This window comes from Lactuca serriola, chromosome 8 (assembly GCF_051521515.1).
Source record: "Lactuca serriola cultivar US96UC23 chromosome 8, Lser_US96UC23_V15, whole genome shotgun sequence".
NCBI classification, from domain to species: domain Eukaryota; kingdom Viridiplantae; phylum Streptophyta; class Magnoliopsida; order Asterales; family Asteraceae; genus Lactuca; species Lactuca serriola.
The window spans coordinates 98,251,812-98,271,118 of NC_136415.1; the positions used below are offsets into that span (position 1 = coordinate 98,251,812).

At 33.6% G+C, this 19,307-nt stretch overlaps 1 protein-coding gene across 2 annotated transcripts; it reads right to left on the reverse strand.

Moving 5' to 3' along the window:
- Positions 1–14,724: 14,724 nt before the first annotated feature.
- Positions 14,725–18,952, reverse strand: LOC145070291 (putative E3 ubiquitin-protein ligase XBOS32). Of its 2 annotated transcripts, XM_079017224.1 has the most exons (11): positions 18,783–18,952; positions 17,901–18,119; positions 17,761–17,820; positions 17,593–17,664; positions 16,662–16,837; positions 16,419–16,582; positions 16,249–16,307; positions 16,119–16,165; positions 15,814–15,951; positions 15,561–15,649; positions 14,725–15,479 (listed from the first exon to the last, which is right to left on the reverse strand). In XM_079017224.1, the coding sequence occupies exons 2-11, from the start codon at positions 18,093–18,095 to the stop codon at positions 14,959–14,961; spliced, it is 1,521 nt and encodes a 506-aa protein (XP_078873350.1). In that variant the 5' UTR covers positions 18,096–18,119; positions 18,783–18,952; the 3' UTR covers positions 14,725–14,958. The 2 variants fall into 2 exon arrangements, with proteins under 2 accessions (XP_078873350.1, XP_078873351.1); XM_079017225.1 differs by having other exon boundaries at positions 17,901–18,952.
- Between the last annotated feature and the right edge of the window lie 355 nt (positions 18,953–19,307).

A 19,307-nucleotide genomic window follows, 5' to 3' on the forward strand; every position in this document is an offset into this window, starting at 1 on the left:
GACTTAGAACTAATCCAACAGTCTCCCATTTGGATAAGTCTAAAACTGTTATTGTGTACAACTTCAAGAACCAACTGGCAATCATAGCTCTCAAAATCCGCTGTCGAACTCTGGCTTTGTCGATGAACTCTGACCTTTGTCAATGACTTGTCCATTAGATAAGGGATCATATATTCCTCCATTCTAGATATCATATGGACTGAGACATGGATTATGAATCGTTATCTCTATCCATTTGTTGTTTCCCGATTTCCGATTTATGACGACTGACTGATTGAACAAATCAAACTAGTCATGGCTTGGCTAAACACTTTGGAGTGTCATCACTAAATCATCTAGGGGCCCATAGATATCGCTTTTATCCCGAAGGTAAAAGGAATGGATAAACTTCGACTCATATGGCTTGTTCTGCTACTTGTTGAATCATACACACAGGCACATTTTATAACATCGAGTTACAAATGCGTTTTCGTGCAATCAATGTATAACCAACTCATAGTAACAACTCATATCTCTAGGTTTGAAGAATATAAGATATTATCGTCTCATGATCACTCGTGATAAAATCCATGAAGTAATTCCAATGAGCGTGGGTTGAATCCAATACTCAAAACTTATGAGCACTCATGAGTGTTGTAGTACCACTTTGTCCAACATCTTAGACCTCTACAAGCCAACCCATGACAGTCTTGATTCATATCTACTTCCAACATATGACGGACTGTGGATGGTTTGAATAACTTAGTCATTCAGGAAGAACGGCCTAGTTATTCTGGAAGTCAAAACATGCAAAATGAAACACAAGAATAATTGAATCCAATATGGTCTCGGAACTTATGAACGTAAATAAAACATATTTTATTCATCACCATATTGACTACACATTATTCATTGCATATTGTTTCAAACTATCAACTTTATACTTGAATTAAAACAATAGTTGTCCCATGCTCCAAGCATGTACACTATGGTTTCTAAACACTAGTCAAGCCATACACCAAGTATGTACACTATGTTTGTCTAAACATTAGTTATGCCATACTCCAAGTATGCATACTAAGTTTGTCTACGATCTTTACTTTGTGAAATAGATCGATTGCACACAACTCCAATGATTCCCATTTCACAGTCCCGAATCCTTACCGCAAATGCAAGAATTCCAAATTCATGCCATTTACTGAAATCTGTTGGATTCTAAACTTATATCCATTGATCCTCTTGTAATGATTATGCATAAAGTCACAAAGACTTGATAACAAACATTACAGAGCATTCCAAAGGAGATCAACTCCTTGGAAACATCCTTCTTGCATTAAGTTTCCTAATCTTACACAGATTTATTGAACAACTTCCACCTTCCCATATTCCCATTTTGACTATCACTTCCGAACAAGAGTTGCCTCTTTTTAGAATATGTCAATATGGTCCTTCCAAAAATTAACATTACACTTCCAACTGTCCCTGACCAACCAATCTTTGGTAAACCTTAGATTGTCCTCGACAATTGCTTAATCCTTTTAATCATATCCAATTTTACACTTTTTCCCTTCTTAATGCCCCAGGCATTTGGAAAATTTTAGAAAGGATGAATATTATAGCACATGCAATCGATCCTATATTCGAAGCATATGGGACTCGATTCAAGATGTCTCACATAAAGACATGATACTAGACCAGTCCTTTTGCTACAATATTTATATTTGCCAAGTTCTCATAATTTAGATTATGAAAAGGGATGTCGTAATTATAATCAAATTTTACAACGCAAATATGTACCCATATATAGAATTTCCTTATGTTGAGCCATTCTAACATAACATTCATATATATATATATATATATATATATATATATATATATATATATATATATATATATATACTTGACTAAATTTGATTAAAATCTCACGATCTAAGCTTATAGATTTGAAATGAAGTATAATTTTCTCTCCCTTAATTATAGCAAAACAACTTTTTCCCAATTGAAACCTTTTGTTTTCTATAATTAACATTGCTAACTTGCAACACTAACAATTATTATCATGCTCCCACTAACATGATGATTATTAGGATAACACATATGCTCCCACTAGCTTTGTCATGTACTTAGAAATCAACTGGACTTCTAGAAATCAATATTGTATTGACTTTCATACCAAAGTTCAGACTTCTGATATGAGAGGTTTTGATAAAACTTTATCAAAATCATACACCTTATCTTAGATAGCTTATAGGTGTGTCTAAATAATTTTAGAACTATGAAAAGGGATGCCGTAATCATAGTCTTAATTATTTAGATCTTTGCTATCTGCTTCAAATCTACTTGGTGGAAGTGTTTCCTCACCATCATTTTCAAGAATTGGAGAGAAACCTTATGACCCTTAGATTTTATGGTGTATGTGTTCTTATCCACGTGAATTGTCAAAACCATAGTCACAAGACAAGGATAATGACAAATCCAATATCATATGGACTGAACTTAATCTTAATTTCTTGCAACCTGGCAGCTCAAGGGCCTGCCATTGCTTCCAAGTTGTTATGCAACCAATTGAGAACTCTAAGAACTCATATGCAAAGCCAACTTTAACTGGAACGGGCACATAAATAGAAATATGTCAACACGATAGGTTATAAACCTCACGTCGTGTGCTTGTGTTAAAATACAGGTATTAATTCTTGATTAGTTCTTGAAATTCTTCCAGGATCTTTAAGACTCCCACTGTCATCTTGACATATAAGGATATCTTGCCAAATTTTCAAGAGATAGTGCAGATTCTTTATCAAGACAAACACTTCACACACTTGGCCTAAGTTGGTCTTTGTTTAATCCAAAACATCACAACTTACCAATTTCAAATGTACAAGAGTAGGACACTTTTACTCTTACATTTGACAAATGTTTTAAACCTTTCTTTAAGATATGTCATTCAACTTACAGTCTTGGAGTATGGCTCAAAGACTTGTTTTGGAACGAAGTATGACTCGTCTTCTTGATTTAACCATTCCAATAATTCAAGATTCCTCTTCTTAGTCATAAGAATGCACTAAGATTTCCTTAGAGGACTAATTGTGATATGATGTCTAAATCATTAAGATGATCACAAAACCTGATACTAAAGTACTCTCCCATCTTTTCAGACTTGAGAAACTTTTATCTTTTCTGCCTAATTTGATTATTCCCATTTGTTCTGCCATACATCAAAATTTTTCCAATGTTTCAGAATTATACTTAAACTTGCAAGTATAACCATATTTACTAAACTTTAGTAAATCATGACGAATAATCTTATCGATCTTGTGTGGTAGACTTGATCAATGCACAAGAATGTGTACTCGACCCCTTAGTCCTTCACTTGATTCGCATATACATGTGAACAAGGAACTAGTCTTAATTTTCCAAAGCTGAAAGTTCTCATTCATCATACTGTACAACTTGTATGATTCCAAGTTTCCATCCAACTGAAAACTTAGGTGATGATAAGCTTTCCTTATTTGGTAAACCTAGACACTACCACAAATGAAAGAATCAAATTCATATTTTCAATATCGCTAGAAACATACAAATATCAAGTTTTCATAAATGCCATTGCAAGGAGATATAAAATAAAGTAAAACAAACTTTTATTTATTTATAAAATGCGGAATTTTTTTTCCTTACAATGCAACTTTAAATGAAAACGATGCTATTACATGTTTCCTAGCAATCTATCATGACTCTTAGAGTAGCTCAAGAATCCGATCTTCAATCAAGCGATATAAATCCATCTTCACGGTCAGATTCAGCATACTCTTTATTTAAGTCTCCTTCACTTTTCATTTGATTCTTAAAACATCAACATGTGACCCAGTCACATCATGTAATAAGAATCTCATAATAGAAACTTAATCGAGTTACATAGTGGACTTTACCTGAAGTAGATTAAAACTTATTGACTTTACCAGCCTTATGATCTTTCAGGTAAATTTGGCAGCTTCGCAACCAATGCCCTTTCCTTTTGGCAATAGAACCATATGGACCCTTTGGGAATGGTACATGGGACAATCTCAGACTTAGCCTTTCTCTTTACCATTTGGTCAACCGAGTTGACTATGGCCAATCCCTTTCCATTGGGAAGAGAAAACTTTTACTGGGTATCCAATGCAATCATTGTCAATGTCCATTGAAGGTTTGGAAAGTTGATCTACTAATCAAATTTGCTTTACCAAAGCTCCAAATTATTGCTGATTCAGCAATACCAAGCAAATAGATAAGATCATTAAGGGTCATGTCATAGTCTATTTCATAGTAGTCCCAAAGGTAACTCACTATGTGACTTAGAAAGTGATTGAACATCCAAATTTCTTAAGACTTTGACACCCAACTCTCCCGGCTTGTCAATACGTTCCTTCATCTCCAAGATGCGATCACACATAGACCTTGCTTGCGAATAAGGCTTGAGAGACCTTGAACTTGTGGGGTTAGGGAGGATAATTGGAGGAGGTGGAGGAAGTGAAGTTCCAAGATATTTGGGAAGATAATAGATGTCTGAACTAGACACCTTTTGGGAGATATTCAGGATAGTTGATTTAAAGTCCTTAATATAACACCCAATATGAAATATTAAGGTCAGGTCCCAACACAATATTTTATAACTTGGAAGAAGGATGTCGTAATCCAAGCTATAAAATATTTGAAGGTAGGTGAATGACGATTCACTAATTTCCACCATGAAAAATGAAATAATTTAATTAGGTTTTACTTAGATTTGAAACTCCTAGATCTTTTGAGATTCATTGAACTGATCAATGACATGTTTCAATCTCGAGTGTGCCCTTCAGGTTTTGTGATTAGGATGCCGAGGATCACAAAACAAGGTGTGAAGTAACCATGCAAATTACTTGGTACCCTTAATATTTACCCCTTAATCGATGTGTCGGTTAACCACACGCGCTCCACTGATACTATGATTAATATTAAGTTACCCTTTGCTTACCTTGTTAAATCAAGCTAGTGTGCTGGTTAACCACACACGCTCCACTAACCGACTTAAACAAAGTGCAAAGTGTAATTTCATGGATTAGCACCTTATTCACATTTTTCCTAAAGTAACTAAGATTGGGAATTATAAAACATTTAGTTACTTTATATTTATCATTAATACTTTTAATGAAGGGAGAATTATAGTCCTTGTCCAACTCGTTCGGCTAACGACCCTCCACCAGTCAAGGAAGTGGTGGGTGAGAGTGGACACCCATTAAACTGCCATTTTATAGGCAGTAAACTTATACCCCCTTATAGACCGGCTTCATGAATGAGGCTTACTAATGGTAAGACGACTTGCTCTTATACATATATATAATTATTATTAACCTATAATATTATAAAGTATAAGGGTTGAATTTTAACATTTAAAATTCTAAGGGCTTAACTTGGAATTAAAGTATTCATAAGGGAAAACTTTTCAAATTCCAAAACTTGAGGGCAAGTTTTGAAACTATTCAAAACTATTCAATTTCCATAACTTATGTGTTTAAAGTAGTTTTAATCCAAAAACTCTTCAAGTTCCATAACTTGAGGACAAGTTATGGAAGACTTTAAACTATTAAAAGAATGTGACTTTTCTTTATTCATAAACTTTGGAAATATTTACGAGTTTTATGAATCTTAAATGTGACTTTTCATATAACTTGAGGACAAGTTACAAAATCACATTTTAGAATCAACTCTTAGATTAATCTGGATTGAAAACAACAATTTCACATAACTTTTCTATTAATCTAAGCAACTCATAAGAACAAAATAATTCAAATCAAACTTTTTCATGTAATTAGCCTAAACCTTAAACTAATACAAAACATGAATCTATTGACAATTATCTTTGAAATTGGATTAGCTTGAACATTACCACATCAAAAACAAGTTTATAAGTTGAAAAACAACTTAGGGTAATGTTTCTAGTCCAATTCCAACCAAAACAGTCGAAGATATGTTGTCTGGGGGTCCAACTCGTCGAGTGCATGAACCAACTCGAAGAATTGGATCGTTTTTAACACTTTTAAGGCATGGACTCGTCGAGTCACCTGATGGACTCGTCGAGTCCATTGTACAGACAACACAAAACTTTAATTTTTAAGCATATTTTGCAAGTATAAGAAGAAAACAAGCCTAAGCTCTGATACCACTATTGGGTTATGAGCATTATAACACTCCTAAGTTTAAATGCAACCCTAAATACCTTGGATCTATGTTTTCTTTATTATACATGCAAATATGAATATTCCAAGGTATTACCCTAACTAGCATACAATCTTTGATACTTGGGTAATAGAATGGATAAAATACATACCTTGTTGATGTAGCTTGACTCCATGAAGCTCGAGAGCCTAGTGCCCTAAGTGTGACACCTCAAATGGTTCACACAACATCACCAACATATGGAATAACCATGAGAAGAAGACACATGAACTCTAGAAATCGGCTTGCCCTCTTGTCTATACACGAGTGCCAATTTCACCAACCAATGGGGTCTTTATATAGTGTGCCTATTAGGGTTACACCATGTAACTCATGACTTTACCCATTCCTTAAGATCAATGGGTTTTAACCTCCATGAAGTATCCATGGGTCACCACATAGGTGAAACCCAACATAAGGAATCTTGGATCATAAGCCCACATATATAAAATGAATGATTTACATAATCAATCCCCATATATTTAATTAGTCTCTTTTGATCACTAAAAATAAGTCCAAATTTATTCTTGATCAATAATAATTAAATAACATGATTTCATATTAATATATTAGAACTTATAATATATTAATATGTCACAAATGTCCTCTTCTCACAAACGGTCTATCCAAATGTTCCGATGCCATGCAACCCAAATGGACCATGCCGAGTCGGGTCAAGTACATACCAATTATAGTTTTGGACTTAGACACTAATCCAACATGGTTCGCCTCCCATTTCTAGCAGAAGTTCCACGAGGAACAGGGCACGCGACTGCACTTCAGTACAACCTATCATCCGCAGACAGACGGCCAAAGTGAGCGGACCATACAGACTCTCGAGGATACACTGAGAGCCTGAGTTATCAACTGCGATGGGAGCTGGGACACCTACCTACCCCTTGCAGAGTTCTTCTACAACAACAACTTTCATTCCAATATTGGTGCCCCACCATATAAGTTGTTGTATGGACAGAGATGTCGCACCCTAGTCTGTTGGGGTGAGATCGGTCACAGGGTGATGTAATGGACAGATGTAGTCCTGTAGACTACAGTTAGGATTCAATAGCTCAGGCAGCAGCTGCAGACCGCTCATAGTTAGCAGAAGAGTTACGCTGACAGGCGCCGATCTGAGCTGGAGTTCTAGGTGGGAGACATGGTATTACTAAAGGTCTCACCCTGGAAGGGTGTGATTCGCTTCAGGTAGAGGAGGAAATTGGGTCCCCGATACATTGGGCCATTCAGGATCATTGCCAGGGTTGGCAAGGTGGCATATAGACTGGATCTCTCGGAGGAGCTTAGTCAGGTACACAACACTTTCCATGTGTCACAGTTGCGAAAGTGAATAGTAGATGAGGGAGCAGTGGTATCATTAGACGATATACAAGTCGACGAGCACTTGAATTACGTGGAGAGACCAGTGGTCGTTCTAAAGAGGAAGGTAAAGGTTCTACGGAATAAGGAGGTACCTTTGGTAAAGGTACGGTGGGAGCACAAGAGGGGATCCGAGTGTACATGGGAGCCGGAGGCAGAGATGCAGGAGCACTACCCAAACTTGTTTGTCACAACAGACTTTGAGGACGAAGTCTAATTCAAGTGGGGGATAATTGTAACACCCCAACTCCCAGGTATAAGTTTAAAAGCATTTTGTACATGTTTATAGACCTACTCGACAAGTTGGTTGCCCTAACTTGTTGTGTAGAGGCGGGTTAGACCACGTGGATTATTGGACCTACTCGACGAGTCGGAGGACCCGGAATCGACGAGTAGGAACTGGAAGATGAAACCCCAATTTTTAGGGTTTGCACCCTATTTAAAGGACCTTAAGTCCTTACCTCTAGTCCCTTACCGCCTCTTGACAGCCAGAAGAAACCCTAATCGCTATTAACCTTGTTCTTGAGTGTTTGTGAGGCTTAAAGAGTGTTTTCGGTGCATTTTGTGAAGAAGGTGTGAAGTATAAGAAGCTTGGAGCAAAGAGGAGCTTGTGGTTCTGACTCTATTTCATCTTCGCATCATTTTAAAGGTAACAAGTCGTTACCTTGGCTTATCTTTAGTTAGATCTCTTCATGCTTACGTTTAGGGCCATCTTTAGTATATTTAGGAGTCATTTCGGGTATTGGGCATGATCTGAAGTTGTAACTTCAGATCTGGACTCCTCTTGGTCCCCATAGCCATAAAGCTATCTAATTTAGCAAGCCTGGGATTTTCTCTTTTGGGTTAAACCTCCATTTTAACTTGTTTTTGACATTTAGGACCATGCATGCACGTAAAGTTTGCAACTTTACGTGGAAACCATGCCCTAGGAGGTTAGATGTGCATTTTGGGGGTTTAGGGTGGCTTAAAAACGTCTATGTAAGAAAAAGACTAAAGGGACTCGACGAGTGCATGAGTCAACTCGACGAGTCAAAAGAGGGTTTCCCGTTTTTGGTTCCTGCATGGAATCAGCGAGTCAGTGAGACGAATCGACGAGTTAGTTAGGGTTTTCCTGACATTGGACATGCATGGACTCGACGAGTTGTCAGGAAACTCGGCGAGTCAACTAGGGTTTTCAGGATTTCTTGGGTTTTGGAAGGACTCGACGAGTCAGTAAGCTGCACTCGACGAGTTGGGTCAACATGGATTGTTGACCTTGACCGTTGACTTTGACTTTGACCAAGGGTTGACCAGTTTGACTTCTAGGGGTATTTTAGTGAATTGGAAATTTATGGAGGAGGTCTTATGGTGAATATAGGTGGTGGAGTTTGTGGCTGTGATTCGAGAGTTTGAGCTTATCACTTCAGTTCGATATTTTTGAGGTGAGTTTTCGTCACTATACTCAAGGGTCTAAGAATCTAAGGCACCAAGGCCGACTTTTTTTGGATTGTTATCCTGATATGTTATATGCTCGAGTATTGTATGATCTGTTAGATCAGTATCCTAGTAGCTAGGATGTTATATGTTGTTATCATATGTTAGATCGGTTTGTATGTCTACGGATTGTTATGTAATTATTTAGTATATGTGCACATGTTTGATTGGTGGTTGAGGCTTATCTGCTTTGTGCGGTATCCAACAGACCTAGGCATTCCAACCCGATGGTTGTGGGCCGTGAGTATTCCATCCCAATGATGATTGGACTCGTAGTATGTGGGCATTCCAACCTGATGGTTGTGGGCTTGGGGTATTCTATCCCGATGATGATTAGACCCATAGTATATTGGCATTCCAACCCGATGGTTGATTGGACCCATATTATGATGTTTGTGATTATATGTATATTGTTGTGTGTATGGATATTTTGGGGGAACTCACTAAGCTTCGGGCTTACAGTTTCAGTTTTGGTTTCAGGTAGATCAGATTATTGCGGGAAGGCGAAGACGTGATCGTACAACTCCTCACTTTTTATGATTTTGATTTATGGGATACTCTGACATGAAACTATTTTGAAAACACTTTGTAATAATTGATGGTTTAAATTGTTTGAAATTTTTTTAAATTGGCTCAAATTTTATGGATGTTACACTTAGAGTTGATTCTATCTTGGTGTTACTGAGGAGCTTCTCTAGTACTTATGAATTGATTGATTTTGCATATTGTTGGGGGCACTACCCAAAGAAATGCAATTTGTTGCTTGGCATTATTTATGACTTTATCTAGTGTTTGGAAGGCGAGAAATGAGAAGGTGTTTAACAAGGCTCCCTTCCCCTACTTTGACGTCGAAAAATACAATTTCTTTTGTATTTGGTTGGTTTAAATTCAGAAAAAATGCTATGTAACTGGTTTAAGTGGTGTTATTGTTCTTTTGATTTTTTGTGACCTTCTTGTTGTTTTCTTTGTTGTTCCTCCTTTAGCGTCTTGCATGTGAAACTTTTCTATTTTTGTTTAATATGGTATTCTAGTTCCAAAAATAAAATAAAATTAATATAACGGTGACCTGACCCTTTGTTTAGAAAAGAAAACGAATGACTTATTCATATACAAGGCGTGTTTGTCAACGAAGGTTTGAAAGCTTCAACCTTTTAAATTTTAACAAAAAAAAGAAACTCGATTTAAACAAAAACTTCATCTGGAAAGTACATACATTTCGTATTTAAGTTAAACAAAAAACTTCAAATCTAAACTATTTATATAACATTTAAGAAAATGACGTTGAGGCTTTTTTAATCAAATTATATATATATATATATATATATATATATATATATATATATATATATATATATATATTAAAAATTATCTTTTTTTGTTATTTATATATTTCAAAAATTTCCAACTTTTAATGTGAAACATTCATATAAAAATTATAGTTTCAAACCACCAACTACCACTTGTTTATTAAACAAACCCACAATAAACTATAATAGATGTGGGTATGGGTAACACCGCAAGAAGCATTATTGGGTGTTATTAGGTGTTATAAAACTGTGAACACCGCCCCTTTCTATGTTATCGGGCGTTATTAACCTGCATGTTATTCCCCGTTACCACCATAACACGTTATAACACATTTTTTTTTGTCTTTTCCTAATAACTTTGTACGGGCGTTGCCCACACCTACCAGCCTAAGGGCTTAATAAAAGTATTAATGCTCTTATAGCAACTCCAACCATATCAGTAAAAGAACATTAAATTGATTTATTTTTATCATCAAAACATTTTTCTACTATGATCGTACACTATAAGGGCTACAATGATGTTATTAATAAACCGACCTGATAACCAAATAAACTAGATTCGACCTAGTGATAAACTGATAATACATTATTCTAAAAACAATAGAAATAACATGATTCGGTTTTATTTAAAAGTAAAAAATAATAACGATAGAAGTAAAATAAATTAATTCCCCCAAATGGAAGAGAAAGCTTTATTCTTTTCTATGGTAGACGTATATCAGAAGTAAAAAGATGTGTGAGCAGTGATTGTTTTTGTTCCGTCACATTGCACCCACTTTCTCTCTCTGTACATTTTCACTTTACTGCCCTTTAGTTTGCTTTTTTGTACTTTCAGTACTCCCAACTATTTACAAATTCATGCACCTAACCTAACTATCATTTTTTTTTCTTATGGATACTTTGAAGCTCCTGGGGAATCAAATCAGATCAATATATTCATAAACAAATTAATTTATTCTATAATGTTTAAGTTTAATTATGTAATCAAAAAAACTAACTAGAAATAGAATATCATCTTAAAATGGTGTACTAGTTACTACTTATGAATTAAAAAAATCAAATGAAATTGGCACATGTTAAAATTTCACAATCGTATATTTTTTATATTTTTTATGACAATATAAAACTAAAACGAAAACTAATCCGAAGCCTTCTAAAGTTTATAATAATTTATTGAATGAAATAAAATAAAATTAATATGTTAATATATTTTTGTAATATATATGCAGGGCCGGCTTTATATAGAGGATTTTTAAGATAGCGCTTAGGGCCCCGAGTTCTAAGGGTATTCTTCAAAGTCCAAAGGTTTAGTTCATTAAAAAATTCAATCCGGTAACCACAAAATAAATGAAGCAGAAGAATAAATCAATGATCGCTGCACTCATGAAACTGAAACAACTCTGCATTCTTCTACCGATTCTGATTTCTGTGAAATATTCATCTCATCCGTTTTCGATTTCCGAATATAGTAAAGGCCAAAGGACCCCAAATTTTTGGCTCGCTTAGAGCCCCAAAATGATTGAGCCGCCCATGTATATATGACTTTAATTATTTATAAAATTTGAAAAATAGACAAAATAATTACAATATGTTTTCTATTCCATATAAAATGATACTATAACATTAACTATGCAAATATTTTGCATGTCATTTTTTCTAAAAAATCTTTATTGATATCTTCTAATAGAACGTTGTAAACACCATATTGTCCATATTAAAAGTTAAAACATCGTTATATTATGTCAAACATCAACTAATTACTTTTCAAAGATAATTAGGTGAATAAGACAAATATTTCTACAAGCAAAAAAAAAAACATGCCTACCCAATGACTAACTAATTCACAAGGGAGTAAAATGTTAAAAGTTCAAACATATGGACCAAAAGTTTTCTCATTAACATTTTAGATTCAAAGACACTCATTTATTGCAAGCTCTCATTCTAATGGTTTATATATATTTGCATGCCACCCTCGACAGTCTCTTCAAATGGCATCTCAGTTTGCCTCTTTCCATCACTTCACAATCACACCACCATCAACCACCCTCACAACCACCGTCGCCGTTAAAAAAATGATAGTCATTTCACCCTTCCCGTCACCACCACAATCAACAAACATGCATCCATGTTCACCGGCAACATATCACTGTCGCCACCGTACAATGCTTTCAAAGTGGAACATCAAACAAATTGGAGTGTAAAATGTCACCTGACGCTGTCCTAACTGAGCTTTTGTTTACTGATTTTTTTTTTTTTTTTCTATTTTATAGTTTAGATTTTTTTTATTGAAATGATTTTTAATTTTTGAATCTATCGTTTTTTTTATTTTTTTCTTGACCTTGCAAGACTTCTTTTGTTTCGTTTGTGGCTTCTCCACACTTTTCAGCCCCTTTTACTTTAATTCTTTTGCATCTGACCAATTTATTATACCTGATTTCTGTATCTTGGCTATTCCTCCTGAGCTTGTCTTTTGTTATTTTTATATTTCATAAATGTAATTATATATTATGTTCTGTTGTAAATTTTAAGAATTTCTGACTATTTTAATGTAATGTAATTTTTTGTTTGTGTATGGTTTATGATTGTTTTAGTAATACAATGAGGTACATGGATGTTGCTAATAACCGTAAAATGTAGCGTATTAAACAAAATGTATACCAAGTTTTTCTCAATAATGCAAGATAAATGGTAATCTCAACTCATTAATATAAAAATTATCTATAAATAAATGGTAATCTGTATTGCAAAAATATATGTTTTTTTTATAATCAACTTAATATTTAATAGCTAACACCACAAAATGTAAAAACGTAGTTATAATAAGTTGTCGTATTTTTTATTTTATTTATTGTTAAAACATCATGTCTCGAGATACTTATTCATTTGTAAACCGACTTACAGGATAGTTGTTTATCTTAGTTTTGGTGTCGTTCATATTGATGTTAAAATCATAATTCCAAGATTTTATGTTTTTATGCTTTTTTATGGTCGACTACTTGATTCTTTTTATTATAAAAACTAAAATTAATAGTAATATACTTTTTATGGTATAATTACAAAAAAATGTCCATTATAGATGTGAAGTTCTTTTATAATTAATTCTCGAGTCATTTTAAAAAATAACCCCGAAATAGATTTCAGGACAAGTCAATTTTGTTTCTGAATATTTTTATTTTGACAAAAAAAAAGTATTTTGTTTTTAAATTTCTGATTGAAAAATAAAGTATAGCGGAATATTAAGAAAATTATCCAAATTTAGTGATTTAATCCAAATTGTTTAAAAAATCATTGTCTTTTATTGAAATTAGATAAAATGTTAAACAAGTTAAATCAAAATAGATTATGTTACAAGGAATAAATGTCATTGAAGGAGGTGTTTGATATAGAAAAATGAGACCAGAGAAATTGATTCCATTTCTCTTGTTTGTTTAACACTAAGAATTAGGAAAATGAGAAAAAGATGGTTTCCCTTTCCACCTTTTTTATTCTCTATAAAATAAGGAGAAAAGCTGAGAAACCAAAAATTACCTTCTACGGAGAATCGAGCAAAAAAGCGGAGAAATGGATACAAAAACAATGCCGCTGCTAGTCTGCTACTTTTTTTAAATTATGAATAATAGGACCTGAATTGGTAAAAGGTAATCTAATGGGACATAGCTCCAAATTTTTACAACGGTGACTCAAAATTTCGACAAACATTTATAGGAGTAATTTTTTATATTATTTTGCTAGTGTATTTAATATTTTGACATCAACTTTTTAATATATTTTTTTTGAAAACAACACATCTAAGAAAATCACATTCACTTTGATAAATTTAAAAATATCACAAATAAACCATAATGTTATTTACAAATACGAATATACCCACAAGATATTTCTTTTGAACTTTGAGTATTGCCAGTTAAAAAAAAATACAATAACAGATAAAAAAAGTTTTATAAAATAAAAAAATCAAATACAATAACAGATAAAAAAAGTTTTATAAAAAAAATCATTATGACAAAAGATTGTTATTTGATAAAGATAAACATGATAAAAAAAATCATTTCTCATTCCATAGATTAGTACAACCAAACAAAAGAATTGATTTTGATGTATATTTCTATGATAATTTCTTTGTGGTACCAAACAAGAGAATCAATTGTTTTTCTTCATCTTAATTCCATTTCTCTCCATTTTCCATTCTCTGCTTCAATTCCAATTCTCTGTACCAAACGTGCCAAAAAAGAGTGATAGAAACGGTTCGGATTTAAATGAGTTAAACGAATTTGTTAAAGGATATTTGGTATCAATTAAAAGTAAAAGACATAGCTATTACATAATTGAAATCCTAATAACATTAATTTTGATAAATGGATAAAACTTAAAGACCATTTCTTTATATTTTATTTATAATCATAATCATATGGTAATTTTGAGATTTTTCCAATTTTTTTACACTCTAGGTTCAAAGTTCAAACAAATCTTTCTTCTCACCACTCTTTATCATTTACAAAACAATACATTAAAAACTGTTTGTGGCAAATATGGGGTATATATATACAAAAGCATCATTAGCTCTGAAGCAAAAATCATTTCTCCAATGTTCTTCTCACCTTTCCCTCGAGTAATCAGTGGGAGTTTCCACCGATTGATTCAAAGAACACAACCATAATCTACCTTTAGAATACGAATACGACCCTCGAAAACTCGACCTCGAATACCTCGCCATTTGAGCTCGGAAGCTTGGACGCTCTGCCGACCGATTAACCAATGACGGGATTACGTCGGAACCTCGCATACACAGATTAGGGTTCAATAGTTTCAACGATGGGAACTTTTGGGAGCTCAAAAAAGATCGGGAATCGGGTTTGGGGTTGCATAAGGGAGTCGTTTCAATTGCAATTCCATAATCGGTCTCCGCCATTGAAGAACACGAGCAGCATGAGAGGGATGAGGTGGATTTCAACGTTTGGGGTAGCGGTTTTGTGGTTGTGAGCTTCTTGTAGGAGACGATTCCATGGCGGCAGAGCGGGCACGGGATTGAGCCTGGTGGTCCGGTGGGTGAACTTGCGGTGTTGCTGGTGGAACAGATGTATAAAGCACATTGAGTGCAGAGTTCATGTAAACAACCTGTAAAGAAGACGATGAAGCTATGTAAAATATGTAATCTTTCATTTGAAAAATTCGAAGCTTTATCAAAATCAGGTGTACCTGATGCTGCAACTGTGCATTTGTTTTCCAAACAAACAGCACATTGATCGGCATAATTCGAAGCCGAATCACCGGTCCATCCACACTCTCTGCAAACGTAAAAAATCGAAACTTTGATGGTTGACTTTTCAAGTCTAAGTAAGAAAATTTTCCGAATTGGGATGAATTGAACAAATTTATGAACCCTTTTGGATATTGGTGTAAAATTTGTAACAAAATCAAGTCTTTCTAACTAAATTAAGAAGATGCTTACCTAGCAATTTTGATGACACTCATAAGTGGGAGACACAAATATGGAGAAGGGGGAGTGGTTGATGGTTCTTGTTGTGTGCTAAGTATTTCTTCGAGCCAATCTCTATGCCATGATCGAGCAATTGTTAAAGGACTCCATCTTTTACAATATACAAAAATAGAATAGTACAATTAGTTCAATAATTACGGATTCTATAACATATAAGTCAACATAACCAAAAGTGTAATAACTTATAACTAAAAAGGACATTAACGAACATAATAAACTCATCAAGAAAACATGAAATCGGTGGATAAAACTCATACCCATTAGCATTTTCAGCGCTTAAACTTGCACCTCTATCTATCAAAACCTAAAACATAACAAAAACACAACAATATATAACATCAAGAAAAAAACACATTTAATTCAAAAGTACTAACAAAATCAACTTACTTGACAACATTGTGGATTTCCACCATAGGCAGCATAATGTAAAGGTGTACTTCCAGCTCCTAAGATCATAAAATAAATTCGATTGTAATTGTAACAAAAACTTAACTTACAATATTTGGGACTCATATTTCATAAATAATATCAAAGAGGGTATAAAACTTAAACTTTACCAATTAAGTCGATTGTAGTTCCATCTTCCACAGTGACTTCATTCACTGAAGCCCCTAAGTCAAGTAGTAAATGCAAACTGTCAACATGTCCATTTAGTGCAGCCATATGAAGAGCAGTTACACCTCCATCAGCAGGTTTATTGATTATCTCATAAAGTGAGTTTCTGTGAACAAAGTTAAAGTTTTTATCAAACCCCATATAAAAAAAAAGTAAAAACCCATATGATTTCTTGAATCATATACCCTTCATTGGATTCAGAGACAAATTCTTGGATTCTTGATCTTTTCTTTATAAGTTTATAAAATTTAGAAATGCTAGGAATATAATCAGCGAGGAGGATCCGTATGCAACGTGAATGTCCATTGAGAGCAGCCAAATGCAATGCAGTGCTTCCGTTTAGATGATCCGTTTTGTGAATCTAGAAAGTTTTTACAATTTTGATTCCATTATTTATTATCGCTATAAGAAAAGAATAAAGTAAAAAAATAGAGCAAATTAACGAAAAAAAGAAAAACATTATAGTTTGGGAAGTTTTGTGGTTTAACTTTAACCACTAATACTTATTTTTCCCAATCAAATCATATAAGTTTCAAAAAAAATTTCAAATTAACCATTTTTTGTAGGGTTAATATTAAATTAACCATGTTATAACCTCAAATTTAGTTTTTGCCTGAAAAAGACTTTGTATTTTTTCATTTTTCCCGATTTGGCCCTTTTAGTCATTTTTGTAAAATATGAGGGTTTTTTTTCGAAAAATACTAAAAAAATTGAGGGTTTATTTGAAAACATTTAGAAGGATGATGGTTTTTTTTTCAAGAAAAAATACAAAGTTGAGGGCTTTTTTAGAAAAACTAAAAAATACAAGGTCTTTTTCAGATAAAAAATAAATTTGAGGTTTAATCCGGAAAAAACACAAAATATAATCTATTTCTTTATATTAACCCATTTTAGCATATCATATTTCCCTAAATTTTTTATATCAATTTCACCTGGAATTTTCCATATTAAACATTTTGTTTGTGAAAACGTTTAAATTGGAATATTTTCTGAAACTTATATGGTTTGATTGGAAAAAGATAAAGTATAAGTGGTTAAACCATAAAATTGCCCAAAATGCAATTGTTTTTTTCTGTAATTTTCCATAAATATATAGAGTATATATATAAATCATACATTGGCTTTGTAAAGAACAAGGGTCATCACAACCTCCCAATGACCATATTGACAAGCTTGCATCAAAGCAGTCTATTCAACAAAAGTAAATAACACAATTTAATAAGATATTGCAACATAATTTAATATAAGATAATCATAAATGTTATATACTTATACTTTCCTAACCTGCCCACGATAATTTCTGAGATTAATATCAACCTCCGATTCGATCAAAAGTGATACAATCTAAAATCAAACAAAACAGAGCAACGTGATCTTTAGATTGGATCTTTATAAAAACATATTAACATTTAAAATTACTATACCTCATGATGACCTTGAGCTGCAGCATGATGAAGGGGTGAATTTCGACCTCCAAAAGTGTAATATTTAGCAAGTCTTGGGTTATATTCTAATAAAGCTTTGGCTTCTTGAAAATCACCATCTCTTGCAGCTGAAACAAGCCTCTCACCAGAGGCTGAGCACCCAAAGGAGTTCCCCACAAGACCCAAAAATCTCATGACTTTTTTTCTTTAAAGAAAATACTAAAAGAATCACACAAAGAAAGAATGAAAAGGGTTTCGATTTATATTTGGTAGAACAACAAGAATTGCAAACATCATATCAGATTCTTTTCTTTAAGTAATACTATAAAGCCTAATTAAAAGATTGATGACATTATCATTGATGTGAAGTGTTGTTTGTTGCTTGTTTTTGCACACAACTTCTTTGTTTTTTACCAAACTAACAACAACCAAACAACCAATTACCAACTTTTACTACGATAGGAAGGAAAAAAAAACCCGCCAAATGATACGAATATTAATTACAAATGTAGGTTGAGACCCATTGAGTATCGAATTGACTATAATTACATTAAAAGAAGTAGCTTCTAAGAACCCGAATTTGTTTCCCTTTTGAAGAAATTAAACATAACCCCACTCGAAAATTCGCTTGAAACTCAAAAAAAATTCAAAAACCCGACTCCGAATTCCCCTTAACGTCCGAGTTTATCAAGAAGGTTGAGCTTTTGGTATGAATCAACACAACCCGATTTCAGAGTTCAGTTTGGAATCACGAACATTTAACACCCAATTAAAAATTTCCCGGAAAACTCAGATATTTTGAGAAAAAAAAGCACAAAAATACGAATGTGTTCTTCCGAGTTCGATGGAAAATGAAAGATTGTTAAGATCGTAGGGGCTCACATATTTAGAAAGGAACTGAATCTTGCCAAGAACTGGAATTGAGAATTCTCCTGTTGTAGTGCTCGAATGGAAGTTGTGATCGTAATTATAAATTCGTAATTTTGTTTTTGGGAGGTTTTGGAATCGAAGACCCAAAAGACAGTGATGACCCACCAGATGTTCGATGAGGTTCGAAGACTCCATAAGAGTGATAACGGAACTTGATAAATTAGAGTGAATCACAAAAACAGTCCCTGAACTATCTTTGATATTGCAGGTTTTGTCCTTTGACAAATTTTTAATTAATGAAAGAAAATGAATAAATAATAGTAGTTGACAAGGATTGAGGTGGACTACAAAAGACTTGGTAATGATGATAAACGACATTCTGATAAACCAAAGTGAAGTATAAAAGTCCTCCGACCCTTTATCATAGTTTGTAGGATTTATCATTTTAATTGTTTATATAATATGAATAAATTCGAATAAATAATTATACTTATTTGATGATGTTAAGGTCGGCTTGAACGTTAGATTAAAACCAGT

Bases quoted from the DNA above. Each gene is read 5' to 3' on its own strand.
- LOC145070291 (XM_079017224.1), bottom strand. From the start codon at position 18,095: ATGAGATTTTTGGGTCTTGTGGGGAACTCCTTTGGGTGCTCAGCCTCT. The intron at 16,166-16,248 runs GTAAGTTGATTT...GTTATGTTTTAG, and splicing joins GAAATCCACAATGTTGTCAA to GTTTTGATAGATAGAGGTGC. The intron at 15,480-15,560 runs GTACACCTGATT...TCTTCTTTACAG, and splicing joins ATGCACAGTTGCAGCATCAG to GTTGTTTACATGAACTCTGC.